Source organism: Copidosoma floridanum, unplaced genomic scaffold (genome assembly GCF_036245765.1).
Source record: "Copidosoma floridanum isolate Cflo_tuat_1 unplaced genomic scaffold, Cflo_Japanese_pri ptg000014l, whole genome shotgun sequence".
In the NCBI taxonomy this organism is placed as follows: domain Eukaryota; kingdom Metazoa; phylum Arthropoda; class Insecta; order Hymenoptera; family Encyrtidae; genus Copidosoma; species Copidosoma floridanum.
The window spans coordinates 9,321,406-9,346,083 of NW_028321891.1; the positions used below are offsets into that span (position 1 = coordinate 9,321,406).

Below are 24,678 nucleotides of genomic sequence, written 5' to 3' on the forward strand. Positions count from 1 at the left end.
CATTCCGCTCAAAAAGCCCCGCTCGTTGAATCGGTAATTATATGTATGCCCGTACGCACCCCGAAAGCGCCGCTCGTGTGGTTGCATAATTAAACCCACCGAGAATTTTAGCCGGTAAGGGAGCGATAACTCCAGCCGCTCCTGTACACCGTCAAAATCGAGAAGAGGCTTCGTGGCCCATTAGGCTAGCATCCTATATGTGTACGCGGGTATATTATACATGTAGGTACGGTATTTTGGCTCGCTATCATCTTCCACGCGTGTGTGAATGTGCCTCCAACCCTCTCCTCCCATCAGCCAAGTTTGTGTATGTACGTACGTGGTGCGAGCGAACCTCGTTTTCCAATTACGCGGCCAGCCCCCATTAAAGAGCCGCGCCCGTCCGTGCCCCACCCCCAGAATTATCGTTTCGTTCGCCCCGGGTATTAACATAACGACATTGCGCGACGATTAACAGGTTGTTTCGGACCTGTTGTCTTGTTTGCCGCTGTTTGCACGTACACGTATGTGTACGGACGTGCACGAGAGACGAATGGCTTCGCACTTGATACCCCCCTTTTTTTTCTTCCAGTCGAGTCGATCAATGTTGCGTGTTTGGCTTAACGTCGGGCAATTCGTTATCAGGGCCGGCTGGAATCATTGATTTTCCAGGGTTTAAAATGAAAAAAGGAAGTTTAATTTATTTAACCGATACGCGATATCTTGAGGGACGCGGAGAGCTGTATATGTAGGTGTTTTGCATAACAAAGTATGCACGCCCTTCCGTGCAGTGTATAATATACGCATGTTATAATTACTTTTTATTTTGAAAAAGTAGCGCGTGTACGCGTATGGTTAAGTTTGACAATGTGTTGATAACATTTGCTACTGGAGTTGCAGAGCATAGCGGCGGCTCATTGGGCGATTGCAATTACACGCTTTGGTGTGTGGGGTATACAAGAGCATTTTTCGTCACGTACAACGCGAATGATAAATCTTCGGCGAGTTGAAGGTGGCCTTTACTCTATTTGCAGCGTGTCTCACTGATAAACAAGGTAACACGAGAGTAGTGTGTTATTATTTTTATACCCGACGCATATTAAACGAAAATTACACGTTATACGCGTCAGTTTCGAGGTCGAGCGCGAGGGGGGATATGAATCAGCGAGAGTATGGCTGACGGAAATTTCGGCGTTGCGGGAAACTTGACGATTCCTAATTATTTTCGGGTATAGCGTGATGCAGCCGCGTCGCGTGACTGCGGCCCTTTTTTCTCGTGCTCCCGTGTACATGTACGTCAAGACAGAGGGATCGGGGTTTTACGAAGCGAATTTTTTTTTTTTCTTTCGCGGACTCGGGTGTTATTTTTAGCGTCGACCTTTTTTTCCCCTGTTTTCAATCAAATTAATACGCCTCGGTGAGTGACGCACGTGTATAGGGATCTTACATCTTTTCAAAATAATGAGTCGAAGCTAGTCTTATGAATATTAATTTCAACTGTATTAGAAAATAAAAATGGTTACCCTCACAATGCACGCGTATCATAGGTTCACTCGCTCGAGATCAAAGGAATCGAAGAACGAAAGTATGCATTCCTTGGCACCAGCAAAAAGTCGAGCCCCGAAATTTACAAGGTCCCACCGGACGACAATGTGCTTTCGTTTGAGACCACGACCCGGAGATGACGTACACATTGTGCGCGCTGACTTCCCCCCCCCCCTTTTGCCCGGTGTATCGCGCCTCGTAAACAAGGATCTCGTTTGTCTCCCCGCAGATTTTTCTTTACCCGTTGATGCGAGAGTCGTGAATTGTGTGACGTTATTTATTGAGTCACTATTTTCATAAGCAGCGCGGCGATGGAGTATAATCGCGGGCTGGTTTATCGTCAGCCACTCCGTTTCGAAGCTCCATTATTTTCACGCGGTGAATCACCGAGTATCGCCGCTGAAAAAACAAACCATTTCATTTTTCCTCAAACAACCACACCAGATTTACTCGTTCGAATTGTCGTTTACCCCATTGCGAGTAATCGTCACCCCGGGGCGTGAATAACACTTGATCAACTTGAAGCGGAAAACCCTTCAAAATATCCTCCCCCGAATCGAATCCCCTGGAATAAAAACAGGGGGTGTGCGAGGGATCGACCCAGCTTGGATCCGCTTGGCGTATAATCGCGGCCTAATTAATTCTAATGGAAGCTCCCGGGGCGACCGGAAGCTCCCATCCCCCGTTCCAGCGAGTATTTCTCTTTCGACACGTTTCTGTTTACTTTTCGCGAGAGAGAGAGAGAGAGAGGTAAAAGGGGGGAGTAAAGAGTACACATATAACAACACCATTGCATTATTCCAGCGCGCCGGGGCTGTTTCGCACTTGCTGGCGCGTACAGAAAAGCTCAACTCCCTGCACGGATATATATATATATATGTATAAATTACATCACGCGTTGCTCGTGAAAGTTGTTTATAGCCACAGGGGCGAATCATCCGACTGGAAACAGACACTGTCCTTTATTTTTTTTCTTCTAAAGTACGTCAAATGATATTTTTAATTTCTCCATACTCGCCAGGAGTTTTTTGACATACGAATAAGCAAAAGCTTCGAAGCTCTATGGCATCTAAAAAAGCACTTGAACTGCTAGTAGCAAAAATGCGCGATTCCCCTCTTACTTCGCGAAACGCGTACAATGTACATGCGTGCTCATTTACGGGTCCCGAAATCGCAGTTGCAGTGTTCACAACACAAGTACCGGATTATATTCGGGGCACGAATAGCCTCCCCTTTTCCATCCACGTTTGAAATACACACGCTTGCCAGCACTTTTCTCTTTCTGTCAGCTACAAATACACGCGCGTCCATTTCACACGAGTGCCAAGCGGTCCGCATCCTGTCCAACAAGAGAGTGAGAGGGGGGAGGGGGCAATTCGGCCAAACGTACAACATGTTTATGTATCGTCAGCAACATTAACGGGGCTATTTATGCAGGGCCGCGTCCCGAAACGCGAATGGGGTAGGTGCATGTATATGCAGTGTATAGTAGTAGTAGCTCGACTGCTCTGGTAATTACCGAAAGTGGCGTTTTTCGAAGGCTCGCCCACTCTGATTGATCGCATCGTTACTCTGCTTTTGCAGGTCTCTTAAAACAGCTATTTGGCGCAAATGTAAAATAACGATGTTTAAAATGAAAGAAAAAAAAAGAAGAAGACCAATAACCGAGAGTTCATTCGAGGGATCATCAAAAGAGAGCTCGTTAAGCAATGGATACACTTGACGGTGACGATCACGTCGGGCGCCAAGGCGCATCATGTCCTCGTGTAAGAGATCCATTAGGTACACAAGGCGTGCAACTCTCGTTCATCGAGAGATTTCCCCTCTTCAACTCTGATTGTGACAAATGGATGGCGCGGAAAAAACTGTCCGGCCTGGAGTTTGAATGTCGAGAGAATATCCCACCCATCAATCTAATCTCGAACAACAACCACACTCCGGGACTATATATTTATACAGCACGTATTTTACGAACAATTAGGCGTTAAATCAAAACGTGGTCGGAGCCGAGATTTTTTTCCTGGTGATACTTACTAGTACGACTTTTCCTCCGGGACTTTTTAAGCGGCTCTGGCCCCGAAATCTTATCAGCCATGCACGAATAAATACACTTGTACTTTCTATCGGAGGTTTCTCCGTTACGCAGCCGTACGCAAGTGTACACATTAGGCTCATGATTGCTGTGATTGGACTCTTTGCTTGCGTATCTCGTGTAAAGAGCAGTGAAGTATTTTTTCAAAGGGTTGGTGGACACTTTGCACCTCGGTATCGATACTGTACAGAGATCGGTGGTCACTTAAATCACTCAACGCACGTTCATCAATCCCATCGTGCCCCATCGCAAGGTATTTGCATGCAATTCCGCTTTGGGAAGGGGGGTAAAAAAGTTACGTGCTCGATCGCGGGGGATTGAAACTTTTCCAGCCTAAACCAGCGCCCTTAACTTGCGTCCCTCACCCCGTGGTAAGATATATACGATCGGAAGGTTCCCGAGGATTTAACGCCGATCTCAAATGGTCGATGTGACTTTTCTTTGAAATAGCGACAACATTAAAATAAATCCAGAAGCCACCCTGCCTTGCACCAAAAACGGCCCTGGAGCGAAGCTCATCAATCCAGTCTTGTCAAAGAGCAAAAGTCATTAACACGGATCCGTCTTATCATTATTATTATCGGCCACTGAGATATGAAAAAAAATAGTGCCATCACTCCCCTCAAGTACTAAAAACGCAAAATAAAAGCAGCTACTGACTGTAGCCTATATTCAAACGTGCACTTGCAAGTTAGAGAGTGGCGGCGCATGGAAAATATATACGGGGCCGATTATCTCGTTGGGCAACGCTGCCGAGCTATATATACGTGTGGCAGCCGAGAGCGAGACGAGATTCTGTAGTGTTCCGCAATAGCGCGCTGCAGGCGACGAGAGAATAGCTCCGTGCTTAAAACGCGGATTTCGAAACGCGACCGCAGAGGCTCCCGTTCGTGGACAGGTATACGTGTGCTCTCGTTAGAGACGCCGATCGGGAGAAAACGGGGAACCCTCTCCCTTTCTGCATTGGAAGTATACACTCGGATGATTTAGAGGCCGCGCCACGTTTCGCTGCTCTGTATAGTGCATGAGAAGAGATGTTTGAATATCGATACACTTACTTTGCGCTCCTAATGGCCATGAGAATTGAAACCCTTTTTTTTGTAGCTATAAATAGAAAGGGGAGTGAAACGTCGACCTTTCCATAATCCGATCGAGGAGGACACGGAGTTCGATTATTTTACGGAAGCTTATTGAAAAACGCTGCACAGGACGATGTTTTATTTGGGTCAACTAGTCTCGAGTGCATCAGGCACGGCATTACCATTTTTCATGAACAAAGCCCGGCTCCGAGGGTGTCTGTATTTCAAACGCAAAACGTCACCGAGCGCCGCAGCAAAATTAATTCATCGAGCTAAAGAAGAAAAAAAACTGTCTCCAAAGTAACAATTCAGGCACGCAAACGCTGTATGAGAATAAATAAAACTCCTTTGTGGCGTTAGTCCTCGGGAAGTTGGCGGCCGACCCATTTGATGTGGGCGCCCGCGATGAGCTACACGCGGCTCTTTTGTTTCTTAAGCTCTCAATTTTGACGTGCGAAACTCGCTGCTCTAAATGTTCAATTAACCGCGATGACTCACTGTTTAGGCTGTTTTCAACATTTAAGGCAACAGCATTCATTAGACGCTCCCACGACTGATTGTAAAACAAACGCGAAACAATCAAAGGAGCCACGTCACGGTGATCCCTCGCCAAAACCGCGGTGCGCGTAGCATTTTGTAATACCCCTGGAGTCGTTTCTCTTACAGATACGTTCGACGGAAGAGAGAGAAAAAAAGGAAGAAAAAAACGCGTAACGCACGACGTCGTAAAATATGCTGGGAAACGAGGAGGAACGCCGCTCCGGAAGATTTATAGATCACCGGCGAGGCCCCCCTTGTACACAATGCGTTCGCACACCAGAGGCGCTTGTGCATGTTTTTTTTTTCCTCAAATTCAGAGATAATGAACGATAATTGATGGGTTTACGATCCAAAGAGCTGGTGCAAACATTGGGACACCCTCGAGAGTGCAAGTGGCGAAAAATAAGCAAAAATACCACGCTCCATTTCGTCCAGATAGATACCCTTGAAAAACCACGTCATTATCCCCGATTATCCGCCCCTCCTCTCATCTTCCAAACTCTTTCCATCCTATATACGTATGACAGATACTGTAGACACACAAGCCGCCAAGCTGCCACGGGAAACAAGGGCGCGCACTACTTTTTCGGTCCTGCGCCTGTTTACCTGAGCTCCCTCGGGGGATCAATGGGCCGGAAGGATGCTAACGCGCAGTTTTAACGCCGCGTCTCGAGGAGCAAGGGCGCGCGAAACGACTCGCCCGACCGAGGGTCTACGAGGAAAGAGAGGGGGCTGTTTTTCACGGCGAAAGAAGCTCCGATTATCCTACTGGCGCTCGGTGTACGTGCAAGAGGAGCAAAAGTTTATGGGTGTTTGGCCTGGCGTGACTCGCGGCAATTAAACCGAGGGAAGTCGCCACCCTCGCCGGTGCGAGCGGGAAAATTTACATCGGGGGAGCTTTCGCGCTATCGATAACAGCACGGGGCTGCTTTTTTTCCCTCCCCCCCCCTCTCTTTCTCGGTACAGCGCATTATATTGGCCCTCGAGGATCACATGACTCGGGCTATCGTGCATATCGTGTGTATCGGCAGGTTATTCCGGCATCTTGGTGGTTTTCATTTTTTTTTTCTCTCGACTGGCTGCTGTTGGGGCGCGATTAGAATAATAGAGCGGTGAGGTCCTTGGAGCTGCCTCCATGGGAGACTCTCCTGAGGGGCAGAGTCGCATCCCGCAAATTACAGGGACCTCTCTCCTCTGTGTATAATAACCGATACGTCCGAGTCTAAACACTTGCTAAGCGACGGCGTAACGAGCTTCATTTGGCGGCAACCGGTACACACTATGTCATAACACTCGTAGCAACCAACGAAAATAAAATCACGCCCCCAGTGGGGCTAAAACGCACGTGTATAGCCGCAAGCTCGCGTGCCTACGCAGCATCCGGCAATAAGTGGTTGGTACAGGACTGACGCCCACGTATGCCCTCCTCGGGTGTATATAGTGCGCCAAGAGACCGTTTGAGCTCCAAATCACCCGTGACGCCGTTGTATGCAGTCGCTCGGGGCGTCTATCCATACCGCTGCTGGTTCGCTTCCAAGAAGGTCAGTTGCGTGAGAGCTGCGGAGATACGATGTTTGCGTGCCGATCCACTTTTTTTTCCATACCAAAAGCGTCTGATGTGGTTCGAGGATCGAAGACAATGTGGGTCTCTGTAGATGGACGTACACACGTACGCGAGCGCGAGCTTTCACGCCCCATTGGCATAATACACTAAGGGTGGATTTGAATCTTAATGTACAATATGTCCAATCCAACAAGCTTCTAGCGTCTTATGATAAACTTTAGTTGTGTCTCTACTGCAACAACTCGTGTGCAGGAAACTTTGTTAACTTAATATTGTATTTACTGGCTTGTTGGAGTTATTGAATTGTGGGAAGCTTGAAAGAGGCATCCTTGATACGATTGAAGAGGGGGGAAAAAATTGGCTCGTACGGAATGGACGAGAAACAACACCCTGTGGCCCTCGTTTGTATCCTCGAAAAAAACACACAGGGGCCGCTTGGACGCGCACGAAAGCATGAGTCACACAGCCCACGCGTCTACTTGTACACACGGCGTATACGTGTACCAATTTCGCTTTGCCCTAGCCCTCTTATTATATTTCGCGCTGATGCTACGGCTGTAATTGGGTGTCGGTTATGACAGGTAAACGAGCCATCGTTGCGAGCTGCTCGACTACCCATTACTTACTACTTGTTTTCATGTATATAGAAGACGTGTGCGTGTGGGTACAAAAATAAAGGAACAACGAGATCCTGGGGGTATATAATCAGAATGGAGGTAAAAAAAACAAAGCACACAAGTATCGCTAGTCTGGCGTCCTTCGCGCCTGTCGTGCTTTAGATGGTACTTACACATGTCTATGACGCTGGCAGCGACGCGGTGCAACAGAAGTGAGCACAGGAGCGAGAGAAGAACGAGGCAATTCCTCGCGCTCGGGATTGCAGTGGCAGACGGTAGCGCGCGATCCATGGTGATGCTCGTCTTCTTCGTACGGTAGCCGGCAATCATCGGACTCTCATAACCGCCCCTGAAAAACACAAAGAAAAAGAGAGATAGGAATGAGTTTTTTTTTTCCTCTTTGTATGGTACTATTTTTAGGTGTGAGGGTGTATACGAGTTTTTGCGGTGCACTCGTGGAATTAAATTAGATTAATGGATGTGGAGCTCAGAATGTATATCGCGCTCTTTGTGGTTTGGAATTGGTTTTTTTTTTATACATACACACATACATTTCTATTACGAAGAGGAATGAAAATGGATCACCAACGGATGATGATGATGGCGAGGAGCTTTTTTTTTTTTTTTTTTTTTTTACTGTGCTGTTAAATGATGGATCTAGAGGGAAAAGATTTTTGCCGTGCCACGGGGTAAAACTAATTTGTAATTGGACGAGTTTCCGTACTCTCTTTGCCCTAGTTCGGAAAAAATTCTCGATCATGGATGTTTTTTTGTTCCAAACTACCTATACGAGGACGGACCGCCCGTTTCGTCCAAAAGCCTTAAAGATTTTATCTTGAAAAATACGACGGACCACTTTCGTCGAGTAAAACAACTGACCCCGTTAAAGCAAACTTTGCCCCTTTTTCAAAAAGAGACAAAAAAAAAATACGTTATTCCCTTCGATTTATGTACACCCATATTTTTCCAGCATCGCAAACCTCGACCAGTTTATCCAGCACTATGGCCATTCCACACCCACCCAAATGTTGTACTCGGAAAAACTTTCAAACAACTATACCCCCTACCCCCTTTTACCTTCTTTCGATAAAAATTTTCCAACTCCGTGCACGTGCACATAAGCCACGGTCAAAAAGAAGAAGGACATCTCGCGTGGGAGGAAAACAGAGTGGAATCTAAGATTTTGCGCGTTTCTCCGAGTTTCCATTTTCGCGTTTCCTCCCCGCAAAAAGTAAAGCGTTGCCAGGATACTCACGCGAGGGACTGATGTATGCGTTCCGTGTACTTCTCGCTGTTTTTTTCCTTCATTCCTGCGATCGCGCGAGGGGGAGCCCCCACGGGTAACCCTTCCACCGCGACGGACAAAGGGCCACATTCACAGCCGAGGCAGCCATTACGCGTCATTATCGAGATTAAGATCGGCCGGACGGCAGTAGCTCCCTCGGTGTGTATACAATGCGGGTCGTGCATCGACTTTGTGTGTATATATATACACACGCGCCCTCCCTTTTCTTCTTGTATACTTTTGCCGGCTCTCTGCGCGCACAGGATATATTCGCACGGAATATGCGACCGCACGGAAAGAGGAATACTCAGCTAATAGCTCGAGAGGGTTGGCTCCTCTCACTCGTCCCGATTGCTTCGAGAAAAAGGATGGATTTTCCTTTTCATACCGTGGAATCAATCAAGGAGCAGGTTTTTTTTTAATTAAAAACAGGGTGATATGCAGGGTACGAGAAAAAGGAAAAGGAGATCCTCGAGCTGCTACGGTACACTCTTAACTAATTACCGGGAATCCAGTCCCCTCGCACTTTCAACCGAAAGACATTTGCGACGTGCCGTGCGGAAGGTATATAGCTCGTACACGGTGTTCCAGTGTGCAGCGGTGGGAACTGTCTTGGCTCGAGGGTTAATATATACCCACGGCTCCCACGCCTCTAATTATTCCGTATTCCTTGCTTGAAATAATAGCATTTACATTGCAAAAAGTGCCGAGTCAGTATAGATGATGTATACATTTTCAAGAGACTCATCAGACGTCAAAACAGCAATTTCGCGTCTGACCAAACTCGACCCTAATCTACTTCCGCGATAAAAGTCGCGCTCACCTCTATTGCCATGTGTGCGTTCGCGAAAGAGTGTTCGCAGATGCATAATTTCCCAGCTTCAAAGGCGCTTATCGGGCAAAATAGAGAAACGAGACCAAAGTGACGCGTCGCAGCATTTCCGAGCAACCTGTCGTCACTGGCGCAAGTGTAAGGCAATTCCCCAAGTGCATGGCACGAGCTCCGCAGCAACGCCACGCTTATACTTCTCCGAATACCCAGGAGACAGAGAAAGAGAGAGCTAAAGCTGCGACACGTACTGCTGCTACTTTCCCCCAGACACGCAAGAGAGGGACACTCTTACATGCATCCCTCGCGAGAGAGAGAGAGAGAGAGATAAGGGGAAAACGAAGAGGCAAACAGGGCCGTTACTCCGGGGAAGCTTCTCGTTTTACTTTTTATCCCGGCGTATAGTAGCCAACTTTTTTTTTTCAGTGTACGGATAGAGATTGCACTCGCTCGTGCAAGAAAGTGCGAGACAGCGGCAGCAGGTGTTCACGATTTACAACGCGACACGCGCCGGTAGCATATAGTGTCTCGTGTACGCGCCGATCGGCGCACGCGAGGGCTTTATCGGACTCGCGCGTAAGTAATTAATGGGAGCGCTCTGTGTCTTTCACCTGGACACACATACATAATATGTACAGAGAGAGAGAGAGAGTCAGGAAACAGAGTGTGAGAATCGGGGGTCCTTTTATTCGCAGTTTGAGAGAAGCCAAGCGACAACGACTGATGGAGTTTTAATTGGAGTAACGCGTGTGGTTTTTTCTCTTTTTCCTCGCATCAACTCTTGGGTGAGGATTTTCCTATTTTCGGAAGCAGTGGAAATCGGTCCCTGCTTACGCGGTTGGCGTACCGTGCCGCTGTCGAGTTTCCGGCTCGTTAGCGCGATGACGAAAATTCGCGTCCCAGGCCTTGGAGGAAGATACGCTCGGTGTCGCGAGACGAGGCCCGAGTGCCCTTTGGCCCCTCTTATTTTCGGAGGAAGACGGAAAGTTCGTTTGTTCTTCGAGAAAGAGTTTGTTTTCCTTCTTGGAAAATTGGATTGTAGAGGGACCCAGGGATAAACGTAGTTTTGGACTTTTTGAGCAGAGCTTAGGGATGAGCCGATGTTTTTTTCCAGCACTAGAGGTTCACCGTACGCTCGATTACAACGTCGGAGCTGGCGCAGGTTAATATTTTTTCTTTTTCTCAACTCCCGAGCACTCGGTAACCGTAAGAGAAAGTCTGATTTTTCCATGTATATACCGAGCCATATAAATGATGCATCAGAGCCCAGTGACTTTTTCCCCTTGAAATTCCCGATTACCACCGATACCTTCGGAGCCAGTGGTGGTAATTTAATTAACTGCCTGTCTGCCGAGCTCTGCGGTTTGCCGACAGTAGCGCGGTTTTTTCTCCTAGTGAAATCGATTCGCTGGATATATCTCGACTTTGCACGCGCATTTTCCTACTCGCGGCACGGACGCTCGATTAAATCCATCGGGGGGCTCCACGGGCCTCGCTCATATTTCTAGCTTAGCGCGATAAGCGTCGGCCTCGCGAGGCAAGAAGATGAAATCGAAGGACGGGAGGCAAATGCTCGGCTAACGAGGTGTAAAAGCGAGACGTGTGTCCTACACTCGTGAAAAAACGACGCAAACTTTGGAAATTTCTTTTTTTTTTTTTTTTCTTTTTTGAGCTGTTACGGCGACAGCGTCGTCGCAGCCAGGCCGATTAACTTTTCGCCACAGGCGGAGGAGCAGGGAGCGGAGGCTCGTTAATAAACGTCCCAGAGGCGAGAACATTAGTAATCGCTGGCGAGAATAAATACCTCGGCAATTATCGAGGACGACACGAGAGAAGTGCAGCACAGGCGGTGTGCGTCGTAAATTCACGTTTGATGCCTCCCCTCACACTCTCTCTCGGGTGGCGATCGTAAAGGTAGATTTTTTTGCGAGTGGGCGAGAACAGCGAGTTTACGATCGCTGTTGTCGCTGGATCTTTTTTTTTTTTTCCTCTCCTCCACGATGAGGCTTTATCGATTAATTGAGACGCTTCCCTATCTCCCGGTGATGGGTATTTACCCGGCGATTCGCGAGATTGGCGGCGAGTTTGCGTTTAACACTCGAGCTGCTGATGACGATGTATGGGACAGCTTAAGCGCGGGGCAGATGCCCGACTTTCGGGGTATTACGTTCTCAACTTGTTCACCCCCCTTTTTTTTTTTAATTCACGTCAAACTTGCGTCTTTCGACAAAACTCACTTTGTTTTTATTGCTATCACTCGTAATTTATCTAGAAGTTGACCAGGCGACCAGATCTAAAGTTAGCCAGCTAGTTTTCAGTCATGTTTTCAAATGCTTTTGATCGCAAAATGGAGACTAAAGAAAGTAAGAAAATCCCGTAAAAATGAATCAATTCCATCGTCGAGTAACTCAAATGCCTAACGCGCATATCGAAAATCAGCAAAGATAACCGAGAAGCGAGCGAAGAAAAAACGCATGACTCCTTGGGGCGAAGGCCTCCAATAACAGTTAGAGGACTGATTTGCTCATACCTACCGATCTTATCCGAACCTCTGCCCCCGGTATACACGAATACAAAAAGGATATACATCTAACCAATGCCCCATCCGAGGGGCTGCGCACTCCGAAGTCTTTTGGAGACTTCCGAGATCTTTGAAAGATTTAGAATGACTTACAAAGTTTTTTTAAAGACTTTAAGAGTGCGCAGCCCCTCGGCCCCATCTGAATATTCGCGAACCTGAGTTTTCTCAACTCGGTAGCGCGTCACAGGCCAATGTCTCTGGGTTGTACGTAGTGCTCATCATTTCACACGCGCGTGCATGTCACTGTATGAAATTCCCACTCCCACGACCGTGGATGCCGGTGAGACTCCGCATTCGTTACAATCAAGACGACCCGTGCGAATTTCTACGTGTAAAAAAGTTCCTCGAGCAGGATGATGCATCTTTGGTCTCCCACGAGAAAAAGGGCAGGCCGTTGGAGTAGCGCAAGCGGCTAATTACCAGGCCCGACTATCATCCCTGCCATCCCCGCTGGAGTTGCGATGCTTATCTCTTGGCTCTCCCCAGAAAGAGAGAGACAGACACGTCGAGCTGGCTGTACGTTGGGCGCTCGGTTTCTTCGGTGTGCAAATTAAAGCCGAGCTAGTTATTTTCGCTTGGGAATCCCTTCTCCGCCCAACTGGTCCATTCCAACGAGCACTCCGTGGATGTGGACAACTGTGGTCAAACTTTATTTATGGACAACTCGGCAATGAAAATAATCGTGATTAGGAGTTTTAAATAGATTGAATCGTCTTAATAATGGTCCAATCGTCAGAGTTTCTTGAAGAATTCCGAGGTTATCCAATAGCCGTTTGGACACGGTCGCATTGCTGCTGGATGTGCGCTCAACTTTATCTTTGCGTCGAGGAAAATTTTTAGTGGGCAAAAGAGAGATGGATACGAGTGATATCCACGAACTCGGTTATAAATTACATTTGCTTTCTAAGCAAAGGGAAGGACGAATGGATGCGCTTTGGTAACGCGGCGTATACGTATATATATATATACGCGGTGGTCGTTGTCAAAGAGCCGCTCGTCGCGGATTATACATACGAAGAGGATGAATTTCTCGGAAGTCCCCCCCGTCCTGTCCCTCTGGTAATTTATTTTGGAAATTTAAACGGGTTATTTTGCATTTTGCGCGTCCTGGAGCCACCACTGCAATTTCGGGATATGAAGTTTCAAAGGAACGATCCCACCCGAGCACTCCATCTCTCTGCTCCTCTTCAACGTTAATATTTGAAATAGAATTATATTACGCCCGCGTGTGTCCACATTTCTGCGTATATGTATACATCTAGGTGTGGGGGTGGGCATGTACGTGTTTATAATTTATACGAGATAATACGTTGGAGGAGCCAAGGGAGGTTTTGTTCTGGCTGCGAGGACATTTAATCCGCTTGAAGGGATTAAAAGTGTCTTTGTCCCTCTGTTTCACCTCGCTCGCGCGTGTCCTTTGTATACGTTATGCGGCAATGTCGTTTCATGTATCTCAGATGACTTTTTCGGATATACCAAATTTTTTACACCCGTTACGAAGATTTATTTGCCTTGCAAAACATTTGCCATTGTTGAGAAGATGAACACGGATGGCTCAAATTTTAATAAAATCATCCCGAATTAAATGTCGGTTAACTCTGAACAAAATCCCCTTTGCTAAACCACGGGAATTCCAAAGTACCCGAAAATTCGTGAATACTTGCAACATCGGACCAAACAATTTCCTAAAACGTGTACGCGTGCCCCGGCTAATTTCACCCCCAAAATACCCCGTGAGTCAAAACATTTTTTTTCTCCGTACCTCAAATCGCTTGCGTGAAACCGTACGTCCCACCACGAGAACCATACACCGAGGCTCACGGACCATCCTCCTCTCGGGCAACCTTGACAACAACATGATTGTCGTCGTTGTTGGCTCGCGGCGAATTACACGACACTGCGTACACGTACCCCCGATCCAACACGACGAGCCCCCGTCCTCCACATGTTGTGTACCACCAAGAAGAGTACATCCACACGTATACGCTCGGGGGAGATTCAAAACCGCACGTGGCTGCATGACAACGCTCGTTTTAACGATCCCCCGGTCACCACCGCCCCATAACTCATACCGAAATATTCGCCTACATTCTCGCCCCGTGCGGTAATGTATACACACCCTGCGTGTCCTGAGTATATACATATACGGGTAGAGAAAGGGGGCCAACTTTATTCGCTAGCGCTCTCGGGGGCTGCTGGCGTACAATATGCACGCGACGCTCGCGATGGATCCCAAATGCGTATATGTTTGCGTGCAATGTGTACGAGTTTCAGGTGTACATATGTGGGTGGAATGAGCTCTGGAGAGTGAGTTGTCGAGTCCAAGGGGTTTTTTTTTTTCGAGAAATAGTGTCTTTGCATAATTACGGGAAACCGGAGAGCTGAGTGGTGATAGATGACGATAATCAATAAGAGGTGGAATGGTGTGATTATTACGGATAGGCGACGAATTGCGTAAGCAAATGCTACTTGGTTGGGTTTTTTTGGTTCGATTGCCGTGATGGATGTGCCGAGGGATGGAGTAGGGGTAATACTGGCCGGAGGCTATCTGTGAAAATATACGTCAGGAAGCGTTAATACGATCGGGTTTTCATGGTGGCAATTTTGAGACATTAACTCGGGTTTGATTGATCCACTCGATTCTCGGAGCTAAAGTACACACATGTGTGTTACATTGCACTTAGGAGAGCTACTTTAATCCATCGGGGGGCAATTTGCAACACTTGAATATCGCGATAAATCACATTCTTACGCATAGTAAAATTAATGATTTGGCGATAAAGCTTCGAGAAAGTCTGATAAATTGTTGTTTGACGGAGATAGGGAGAGAGAGAGAGAGAGAGAAACAAAAGTAATTTCACTTTATGAACTGCAAGCTCTTGGATATTTAGTTGCCGATAATGAATCGGATGGCTTTACGAGTGCATTAGAAGCAAATGAGCCGTGTCGCTATATTAACTTTGCGCCTGCAGTATGTACAAGGCACGTAGGGTATATAAAAAAAGATCGTAATTGAAATTTGGTATAAAGAGAGCAAGAAAAAGTATCCGAGAATGCCAGCCAGCTCGGTGCGTAAAAATTAATACCGAGAGATAACGCGCTAACGAGATTTCGCCGGGAGAAACGGAGAGTTTGACCGAAGCAAGAAAAACATCGAGTTATCGTACCATTAGCATCGAAGCGCATACACAAGTGAACTGGCACCGGGCGATCGCTAAAAAGTCACGCCTACATATTATACCTCGGCTTAGTAATAAGTGCTAGCTTTAATAATAATAAACCGATTTGAGTTACGTTTGGCGTTGTATTACAGCCGGTTTCAACGCAACGAGGAAAAGTCCTATCGCGTGCACTCTATCGGGTAATGCGCGCGAGGGAAAATCATAATTACCGTGTACACGTACATATAATGTTCAAAGTGGACTTTCCTTTGGATGTGTCTTACACGATAGTTTTTTTGCGCTATAGTACTGTATGAGATATATACACATATATATTTTATCAAATTGACTCCACGAGTATCCTTACGCTCAATAAATGCAACGAGACCATCGCGGCATCGATTAATTAGAGTAAATAAATCGAGCAGTGATTTGCTTGGTCCCCGAGAGGATCGGGTGCTCCTGAAATTATGGACTCGCAAGCTTAAGAAGAAGAAGCTAAGAAGAAGAAACAAATGGGTTTGATATTAAAGGCGAATCGAGGGAGAATTAGAGGAGGAGGAGGAAAACTAGCCTGGACAGCCAGTAGTGCCGAGATGGCCGAGCTGCAGAGACACGGAGGGATGGGAGGGAGAAGCCAAAGGAGGACAGACAGATGCACACGTAAGACGCGAAGCCGAGGAGGGCGAAGGAGAAGGCACTTTGGAAAGGAGGGTATAAAGAGGGCGAGGGCAGGAGTAGAGAGAGAGAGGAGCCGTGTATAGTATATGTATATGTATATTATACACCCAAGCCATGAATTATGCAGTTTGCTCGAGGGGGACTTGTGGGATATATACGTGTACACCAGTGGGGAACAAACAGAGAGAGAGAGAGAGAAGCCCGACGTAAGGGAGAAAGAGGGATTCGAGTGTGTGCGCGCAAGTGCAAGCGAAGTAAAGGCCGAGAGACACGCGCGAGACTGACGGATGGACAGTTAAAAAGTTAATTCGGGCAGTAATGGACGGACGGACGGGTTGTTCTGATGGTGATTGCGCGTTGTTATACACGAGGGCTTGGAATTTTCGGTCATTGATTATCATGCTTTTTCTTTTTATCTCGTTTGCTCTTGGCGATTGAAAACAATTGGGTGAGAAATTAAACATCACAAGGACGGATCAGGTCATCCACTGTGATTTTCCAGCTACTGCAATTGGTTTGTTTTTCCGCTTCGAGTGAAAAAGTTCATCCAACGAAATATTAAACAGAAATCCCCATGAAAGTGTAAGGGTGGGGCCGGGCTCGGCAAGAAAATAAATAAAAAGTTAAGAGCCGCGAGAGAAGGAGGATTTTAAGCACAAGGGCTAGAATGAGGAGAAGGAAAAGAAGTAGAGAGAGAGAGAGTAAGTCAGTCGTGGTCGAGGGGGGTGGTGGCGGGTTTCTATATTTCTTCTCCCTTTGCGCAGCTCCTTGGATTTCCATAGCTCGCGAGGATGTATCCTCGAGGCTCGGAGAGTGGGAAAGTCGTCTCGAGAGGGCCCAAGAGAAGCGGAGACGGGTGGAAGGTAGAAATTACGGCGAGGATCCTCGCTCTTGCTCTCCGGCTCCCTATATCTCTCTTCCTTTTCAATCAGCAAAGAGAAGGAGAGAGTCGGCGCGTTCTCTCAATTTCGGAGCGTTCCTTAGCTGCTGCTGGCCATTCTCCTGCTTCTCCCTTTCCTCTTCATTGCTCTTTCGAAATTCATCTCCTCTGCGCGAGGAGGAGTACGCGGGAAAGGCAAAGTCCGGTCGGCCGAGGCTTGTACGTGATGATACTGCTGGTGCCGTTACCTTTTGAAGCTTGATCGAGACCCATGGAAATTAAGCGTCAAAGAAAAGAAAAAACAAACTTTTTCTCGACGCTTCGTGCAATCCTTTTTTGGAAACGTGCAGCGCCGTGTTTTGCGAGTATGCAATATAACATACCGTAGATAAAAAGTTTTTGTCAAGTTTTGCAGTAAATACAGTTACATCTATGGCCACGAGAAATTTTTTTGGTATCTTTGCGTTATTCGAGGGCTTTGAATTTTTTAAATTTTCAAGTATCTTCTTAGAAAAACATTCACGTGGTGAGAAGCTCCATCAACCCTGTACGATATCGTCTGAATGAGCTAAGAAAAAAATCCTGGACCCAGTGATTCAGAGTTCCAAAGGCACACAGACTTGATATGTTCTAAGGGTGGTTTTCTAAAACCCCTTAGCCGTGGATAAGGACATCAGCGAGTTTCACTATTCTTGTGAACAGACTCCTCTCTACTACTTGTTAATCGAGGCCTTTCTCTAGTATATTTCTCACTCTAGACTCTTCATTTCCCATCATCATCGGTTCCTGTATCAGTCGTTTCCTTACCTTCGTTTGTCTTTGCTACTCCTTCAAAACTAAAGTGATGGCTACGGGGTAAGTCTCGCTAATGAGCCATAAGCAATCATGGGATGAAACACGTAATTATTCGGATCCTGACACTCTTCCTTCAAGTTTTGGTTTCGAATGGACAATAAGGCTATAAACTGTCGTGTATGATCACTTGGCGATTGTTTTTGCAGCACTAAAATTCAATCGTGGTTTAAGGGTCATCCCGGAGCAAATGATTTGCCCAAAGATGAAGGCTCCAGTCATGTGTTTGCCACATGCGAGGACTGACAAAATGCAGATACATGCAAACTTTAAACTACGGTTTCGATGAGAACATCACAAGTTGGCAACTAAGAGTTGTATGGAGTCATCGATAAATGAAACAGGTGCCACGAGGAATAAAAAAAGGGGGCAAGCTAAGAGAGAGGAAGACGCATCGATGACGACCTGCTCGTACAATTTAATGCAGCGAAAGATCGCAGCGGGGAAGCTCCGGGGTATACATATACTCCACCGGAGCATATTAATCAAAAGTCCAGTCGAATATTGTAACGCTTCCCAATCCCGTTCGCTTGGACGAGCGGAAGATCGAATCTCGAGTTAATTAGCGTCATTGAATGCCGCTTCTATAAGCCCATGTTGCTCGTCCGTCTGCCTGTCTGTCTCATTTGGAAAGCTCCACCAACTCTCTCCCCCCGCCTCCCTTGCACTCGATGAAGAATCCATCCGTCTGTCCATACCCTTTTTTTTTTCTCGACGCTGTGTATTAATGATGATAACTCAATTTACCACGTGTGCTCGTTTATCGCCGTCTCTCTATAAGCGTTTGCGCTTGTGAATTGTTATTATACGTGTATGCCGTCTCCAAATGGATCGATCATCCATCCGATGGTTCAATGCAAGCTAAAAATTCCCGTTCCTCGGCACTCATTGGCAGAGTATTTTCGATACAGGGTGAAACAATGCCGGGGCCGGTGCAGTTGGCCCTTACGATTTGTAATCTGATACCGGGCAATGGGGCGCCGATAAGAGCAGAGGAACAATGGAACGTGACCCCTGCGTCTACAGGAAGCGTGAATTCCCGACTATACTGCAACTACCACCGGTGGAATTAAAGAGAAGAAGAAGAAGAGGAGGGGAGGTTGGGTCGAGTCGTTATGCAACGAAAGAGAGCGAGCGGAACCGAGAGCATCGGGATCGATGCGGAAGACAGTGGGGATAGAGAGACAGAACTCGTGTCTCTTCCATCCGGGTGTATGCAAAAGTGGGTCCAAAAGGCCATTGACGAAAATCGATGGAGTACACTCGCGTAGGGCAAAAGATGGATTACTGGTAGCTAGAGAGGGTTCCCTTTTGTTACACAGGGTAAGAAACAAAAATCGGGCCTTGCAAAGAGAACCCTTTGCCGATACAGCTGTTGTGTGAGTGCGGAGAGGTCGAGAGCCAGGAAAACAAGTCCAAAAGCGAGCACTGCCGCAGAGTAGGTATTTATACCTACCCACGGTGCAAAAAAGAAAGCACCTTACGGACAGTGGAGCAACAAAAAACACTCGGAGACTGTACGGCGTGTGTATATATATGATACAAGGCGACCACGATACTCGTATAGGGCAGCGGAAAAATCAGACTCGTCGTTCCGGCTTATGGTTTTACGAGGAGCCGGGCTTGCGGGGGCCCATTATCGTCGGGCCGCTCTGATTAGATCACGGCGTCTCGGGCTTTTCCTCTTCCTTTCTTACTCCCTTATTCCTCGGACTATATATATATATGTGTACCAGCAGCTACTCCCGCGTGGATCCAGATAATGCGCGCGACTCGTCCGACGACTCGTGACCGACTGTGGCCTCTCGGGGGGCTAGCTCTCCTCTTGTTTCTACCAACAACAGCTACCCCTTCCCTCTTGATTTTTTCTTCTTCTTTCTCCTTCCGTGGCCCTTTGCTGTTGTTTTTGGTTTTTTTTTTTTTCTTTTTTTTTCTTTTTATTTTGGTTTTATCTCCTTCGAGTTGTTCGCCGAATGGGTCGTGTCGGCGAGAGGTGAAGCAGGGCAGGAGGCTGTTACGAAAGCCACCGGCTGAGTCGTGTTTCACGAGGGGCTATCAGCGGGCGTTTTCGCTTCAACTTGAGCGAGTATAGTAACAGACGGACACGGCCGGTCGGGCTCGGTTACCCTCTCCCGTTCATTGGCAAGGGTTATTGGATTCTGCTCGCCCCGGCTAACGATTTTTTGGTACACGCGTCCCTCTGTCATGCTCGTTTTTATAATTAAACAAGGGACATCTTTTCGCTGAAACCAGAGTAAAGCCGCGTTAATATTTAAACAAAGGGTAGATTAGACTGTGAGTGACATGTGGGGTATAAAAAACAGGAAAATAGAGGACAACGCGAAGAATGGAGAATTACGTTACTTGGAATCGCTTAGGATTTCCACGACTAAAATAACCAGAACTCTGCCACGCAAAATGAAAAAAATATAAATGGGGCTGCTAAAAATATTGTCATGCTTACATTATTACGTACGCATGTATTTCCAGCGTAAAGATCGGCAATTAAAACTTTCGCGCAGCCCAGCGATGACGAGCTCGTTGAGTTTCGATCATTTCCAGTCCTCCACGGAGCAGAGTGCATTAATTAAGCCGTCGTTTACCTGCGCGAGAGGAATCATCGTTATTCGGAAAAGAGCGAGAGAGAGAGGAGGGCAATGACTACCTCGTACCGCGAGCTTTAAATATATTTGCGCTTTAAATTACGGGAAACGATATACCCTCTCTCGGGCTTGAGATTAAAAAAAAAAAAAGAAACCTGCGATTCATCGCCATCAATCTTACCCCCTCCTCCCCTTCTCGCCTTTGGCTGGAGGTTCCCATGGCTGAAACCTCGCCGATATAATTTTCTCCTCGGGTAACCCGAGAGCCGCGAAAACACTGGTTCTTTTGCACTCGCAAAATCCTCGATAGTCCCTCTCTCTCTCTCTCCGTCTGGGGTGTTAATGTATATAAACTTTGGAAACGGGCGTAAGCGCGCCAACGAGGGATCGTGTATGTATTTGAAAGCCAGCCGATGACAAAGCAGATAGCCGAAAAACGGCTGTTACCGCCGCGGGCAACGATTAATTATATCGACGAGTAGCGCGGCCCTTTCTTCGTTCCGTGAGGGGGGCGAGGTAGCTATTTATTACTCGAGACGGTGGTGACGATGATCGGAGGTCCCTCTCTTTTTCTTCCTCGGCAGTAACAGAAAAGGGGTGTATGCACGACGCCAGGTGGTAGAGCCGAGCACGGATCGGACGAGTTGGATGATGAGGAACGAGGCTTTTTTTCATCCAAGGAAGCGGAAGGATGGGAATTTCGTGTCTTATTGCTCGAAATGTCAATGATTTAGATTCGATATTTAGAGAGATCGGGAGTGAAATCGGCGTCGTGCATGTGTACACATAATTTGAATCGCAAGTTTCCCAGAAGCTTTCACGAGGTACTTTCAACTTTAAAAAAGTTGTATCGGAAGTGAAGGAGGGGAGGGGGGCGGAAGGAAGGAAGGGAAGAAAGAAAGAAAATCAGCGCAAAAGAAGCATCAAGTCCAGGGGGCCGGAAGGAGAAATCGATCGGCAAAGTCGCTCGGCCGGCGCCACCGGCATCCCTTTAAGCGGGCTTTATTTCTTTCCTTCTTTCCTTTTTTTTTTCCTCCTTTAAATCGTTTATCAATATTTTGCTCGCCACCTCTTTCCCTCTTTCGTAACGTATACATGTATAGTTGCACTCGCTGTGGCGTGTATTTCTTTCGTTTCACAGCTGGCGAATGGTGGGTACAACCTTCGGGGCAAAAAAAAAAAAAAAAAGAAACAGAGCTGTATATACACAGATACTCCTTCCTCGGGTGTTTGGAGGTAAAAAACCGTGGGAGCGACCGTGAGGGCTTTGTTTTTGTATTCTAATGACGAGCTGCCCGATGAAATTTGCTGTCTCACTGCTCTGAGCATTATACAGAATCTCCGTCACTCACACCAAGAACTGAAAGTGAAGAAAAAAAAAGGATAAAATGTATAGTACCCCGTAATTCAAGAAACTCCGGAGGAGATGTGCCATTGGAGTTTTGGGGTGGTTTTTCCCCCTCGCTAGGTGTAGACGAGAAAGAGCAACAATGGAGAACTACTGCTCCGCCCCTCGGCACGGAAAATGGTCCACTCGCCGAGATTATGCGCGTATCATCGCTCGTTGCTACCTCTCGGGTGAAAAAGAGAGCTCAAAGGTGCACGCTGGAAGGGAACTGGGGGACACCCAGTGGTGAAAAAAAAGGCAAGGCAAAGTAGGAGGACAAAGTAAAATAGAGAAAAAGAGGGCGGGGCAGGAGAAAACTCTGTCCGCTCTTACATATATGTATATATACACGTATGTGTACACCCATGTAGGTGGTGTAGATGTATACACGGGGGAGAGGTTACACAGGGTATACATATAGAGGTGTATGTAGCGCGAAAGCGCGGAAACTTTCCCGTCGCAGACCTTTCAGGCACGAAAAGTGCGGCCTGCTATACGACGCCTATCTCCTTCTTCTTCTGCCCTGGTGTGGAGGTAGTGGTGCGGGAAGTTCGAACAAGGGAATGCTTTTGCAACGGGCGTCCCGGACACAACGCTGTGTGTGAAACGAGCCAAAAAGTAAGCCGGAACATCATCTCTCCCTCTCCCTCTTTTCCTCTCTTTCTTCCTATTTGCCGTATATATATATACATATATACGTACGCGGCGATGGTAGGAAAAAAAAGATATACATGAGGGTTAGAAGAGGAGGGAAAAGGAGGCCGCGGAGACGAGCAGTGGCGTAAGTGTAACGAGCGGGTGGGCGTGGGTGCGTAGGAAAGAGCGGTAGGTATACGGTGTACGCACGCGTGTGCCGATCGGAATATCGTTTCACTCTCGGGTGAAGAAAAATGCGAGCAGAGACACACGCCGGTTTGTATATTTATACCCAAAGTCAGTATAGATCTACGTACACGTGCAAAGTTTTTTTTCGCTGAGAGGTGGATTTTCGCGCTACCAATGCTGCGAGCCCTCGAGGGTGTATTATGCGAAAGCGGCTCTTTTTTTTTCTTTTGCCATCGGTGGCTCTGACGATGCTAATGGTGTCCGGAATTTTTTGCCATTCGACTTTTTTTACATTTTGTTTTCAACGATACTCAAAACGTTATGGATAAGGGGTATATAACTGTACTGAGAAGGAGGGCCATTGTGACACCCATTTGTAGAAAACTTTGGCAAGACCTTTTTGTGTATAATTTACTCACTCTAAACATCAGTTTAAGCTCAATCAAGTAAACATCTAATGGTTTACTCCGGCTTTTTATAAAAGCGTAAACAAGCGGAGATCGATGATTGACGCAAAACAGCAAAGACGTGCGAAATCATGAGTATGAGAGCCTAAACTGTATCCTCAGTTGTGAGGAGTCTAAAACCTCTTCTCGAGAATTACGCCAAAGGAGTCCATATTCATAAGGCCATTTATCGAAGTAAGTACAGGTAGCCGAAAAATACACAGCCCCAAGGAAAAAGTCTCACGATTTCACGTTAAGTACTTCAAAAGGGAGGGAGAAAAGCACCCAAGACCCTTCGCAAGGTAGGGAAAAAAATAATCCTCCGACTCGACACACGCAAGCCCGAAAAAAGCCTTCCCGCACCAAAGAGAAGGGAAAAACGACCGAAAAGGTCGATCATTGTTTGCACTTTCCACAACTCGACCCCAAGGGAGCCCCCCCTCCTTCCAGGATACTTATCGGCTTACGCGCTTCTCGGGTCCTCCCCCTCCGCTTGAAAACGCCGCCGCTAATAAATAATCAATGCCCGTACGAAACAAAAAGTAATAAAGAAACCGAGTCGTAAATAAAACGCTCGCCCTCCTCTCGCGTAAAGGACACGCGCGCGTAGGGCAAAAGATGGAATAATTGGTATATACGACAACGCGAGGAAAACCAGTTGTTTGCACTCGCAAGAGCCAAACGAGAAAAACGAGAGTACAATATCGCGGGGATGACAATCCGCCGAACGGCTTTTCGACATTTCCGGCCCCGGTGGTCGGGACTCCCTTTCCAGATTAATTATGCCCGGCCGTCGAGTATTAATCGGAAGAAGATAAACCAGCGCTGCGGATATGGACTGGAAAATCTGCTTCACATACGCGCACGAGAGAACATATTGGGGGGGGGGTAGAAGTCAATGGAGCCGGCTATCACGCCCACGATGCAGCTGTGATGGGAGATTTTGCCGTTTTCGCGACCAGGTGGTACGGAAAAGTTTGATGTGGTCGACTCTTTTGTTTTCTGAGGCACACATTGCTTCGATTGGCTGCTCTTGAAACTGTGGTATTTGGAAATTGTTTCTTTTAAAACATACAAAAAAAAGAGTTTCCAACGAAGCGATTCTTAGAAAGATTTCGATAGCCCACGAGAATGTTTATGGGTTGAAGCTCAGCCAACATCTCCGATAAGGGGCCATCGAGAAACCTTATCTCCCAGAGTATAGGAGACGCGGAGTTAGTTTTTTCCCAGTGATAATACACGATGACGAAATGGATACTCTGGCGTGATCCGAGATATACCGGGAAAAACATAACGAGTGACATTGTACAAACAGGAAGCAATAAACACAAAATTTCACAATCAAAACCAAGAGCAATTTGGCACTTTTGCTGTGTACTTGGTATTCCTTGAAAAAAAAAAAAAAAAAAAAAAAAAGGATGCCAGGCACCGCTTGAAAATTCAATCGCCTTGGAATTTCAAAGCTCCACCGCCGCGACACAAAGACACCTCGTGACGCAAAAAAAAAGGGCTCGGCGACCCCTTTTTTCCCGCCTTCCACCCGCGTTATATACACACTGTATGCACAACAGGACGTGCGCTCGTATTGTGCTTGCACGAAAGTCCCCCGGCTTTTCGTCAAGCGCGCACATGTCGGGCGAAGAAGGATATACACACGCAAAGAGAAAGAGAGAGAGAGAGAGAGAGGAGGGAAAAGACAAACACAGACAGCCTGGGGGGTGGGGCTTTAAAT

At 47.0% G+C, this 24,678-nt stretch overlaps 1 protein-coding gene across 1 annotated transcript in view; it reads right to left on the minus strand.

Moving 5' to 3' along the window:
* The window catches only part of LOC106635902 (discoidin domain-containing receptor tyrosine kinase B), a 155,339-nt gene that overhangs the window by 29,930 nt on the left and 100,731 nt on the right, over positions 1–24,678 (minus strand). Inside the window, exon 2 of the mRNA XM_014348099.2 lies at positions 7,590–7,765. Within this exon, the coding sequence (XP_014203585.1) occupies positions 7,590–7,746 (157 nt within the window). The 5' untranslated portion in view covers positions 7,747–7,765. The remainder of the gene's footprint in view (positions 1–7,589; positions 7,766–24,678) is intronic.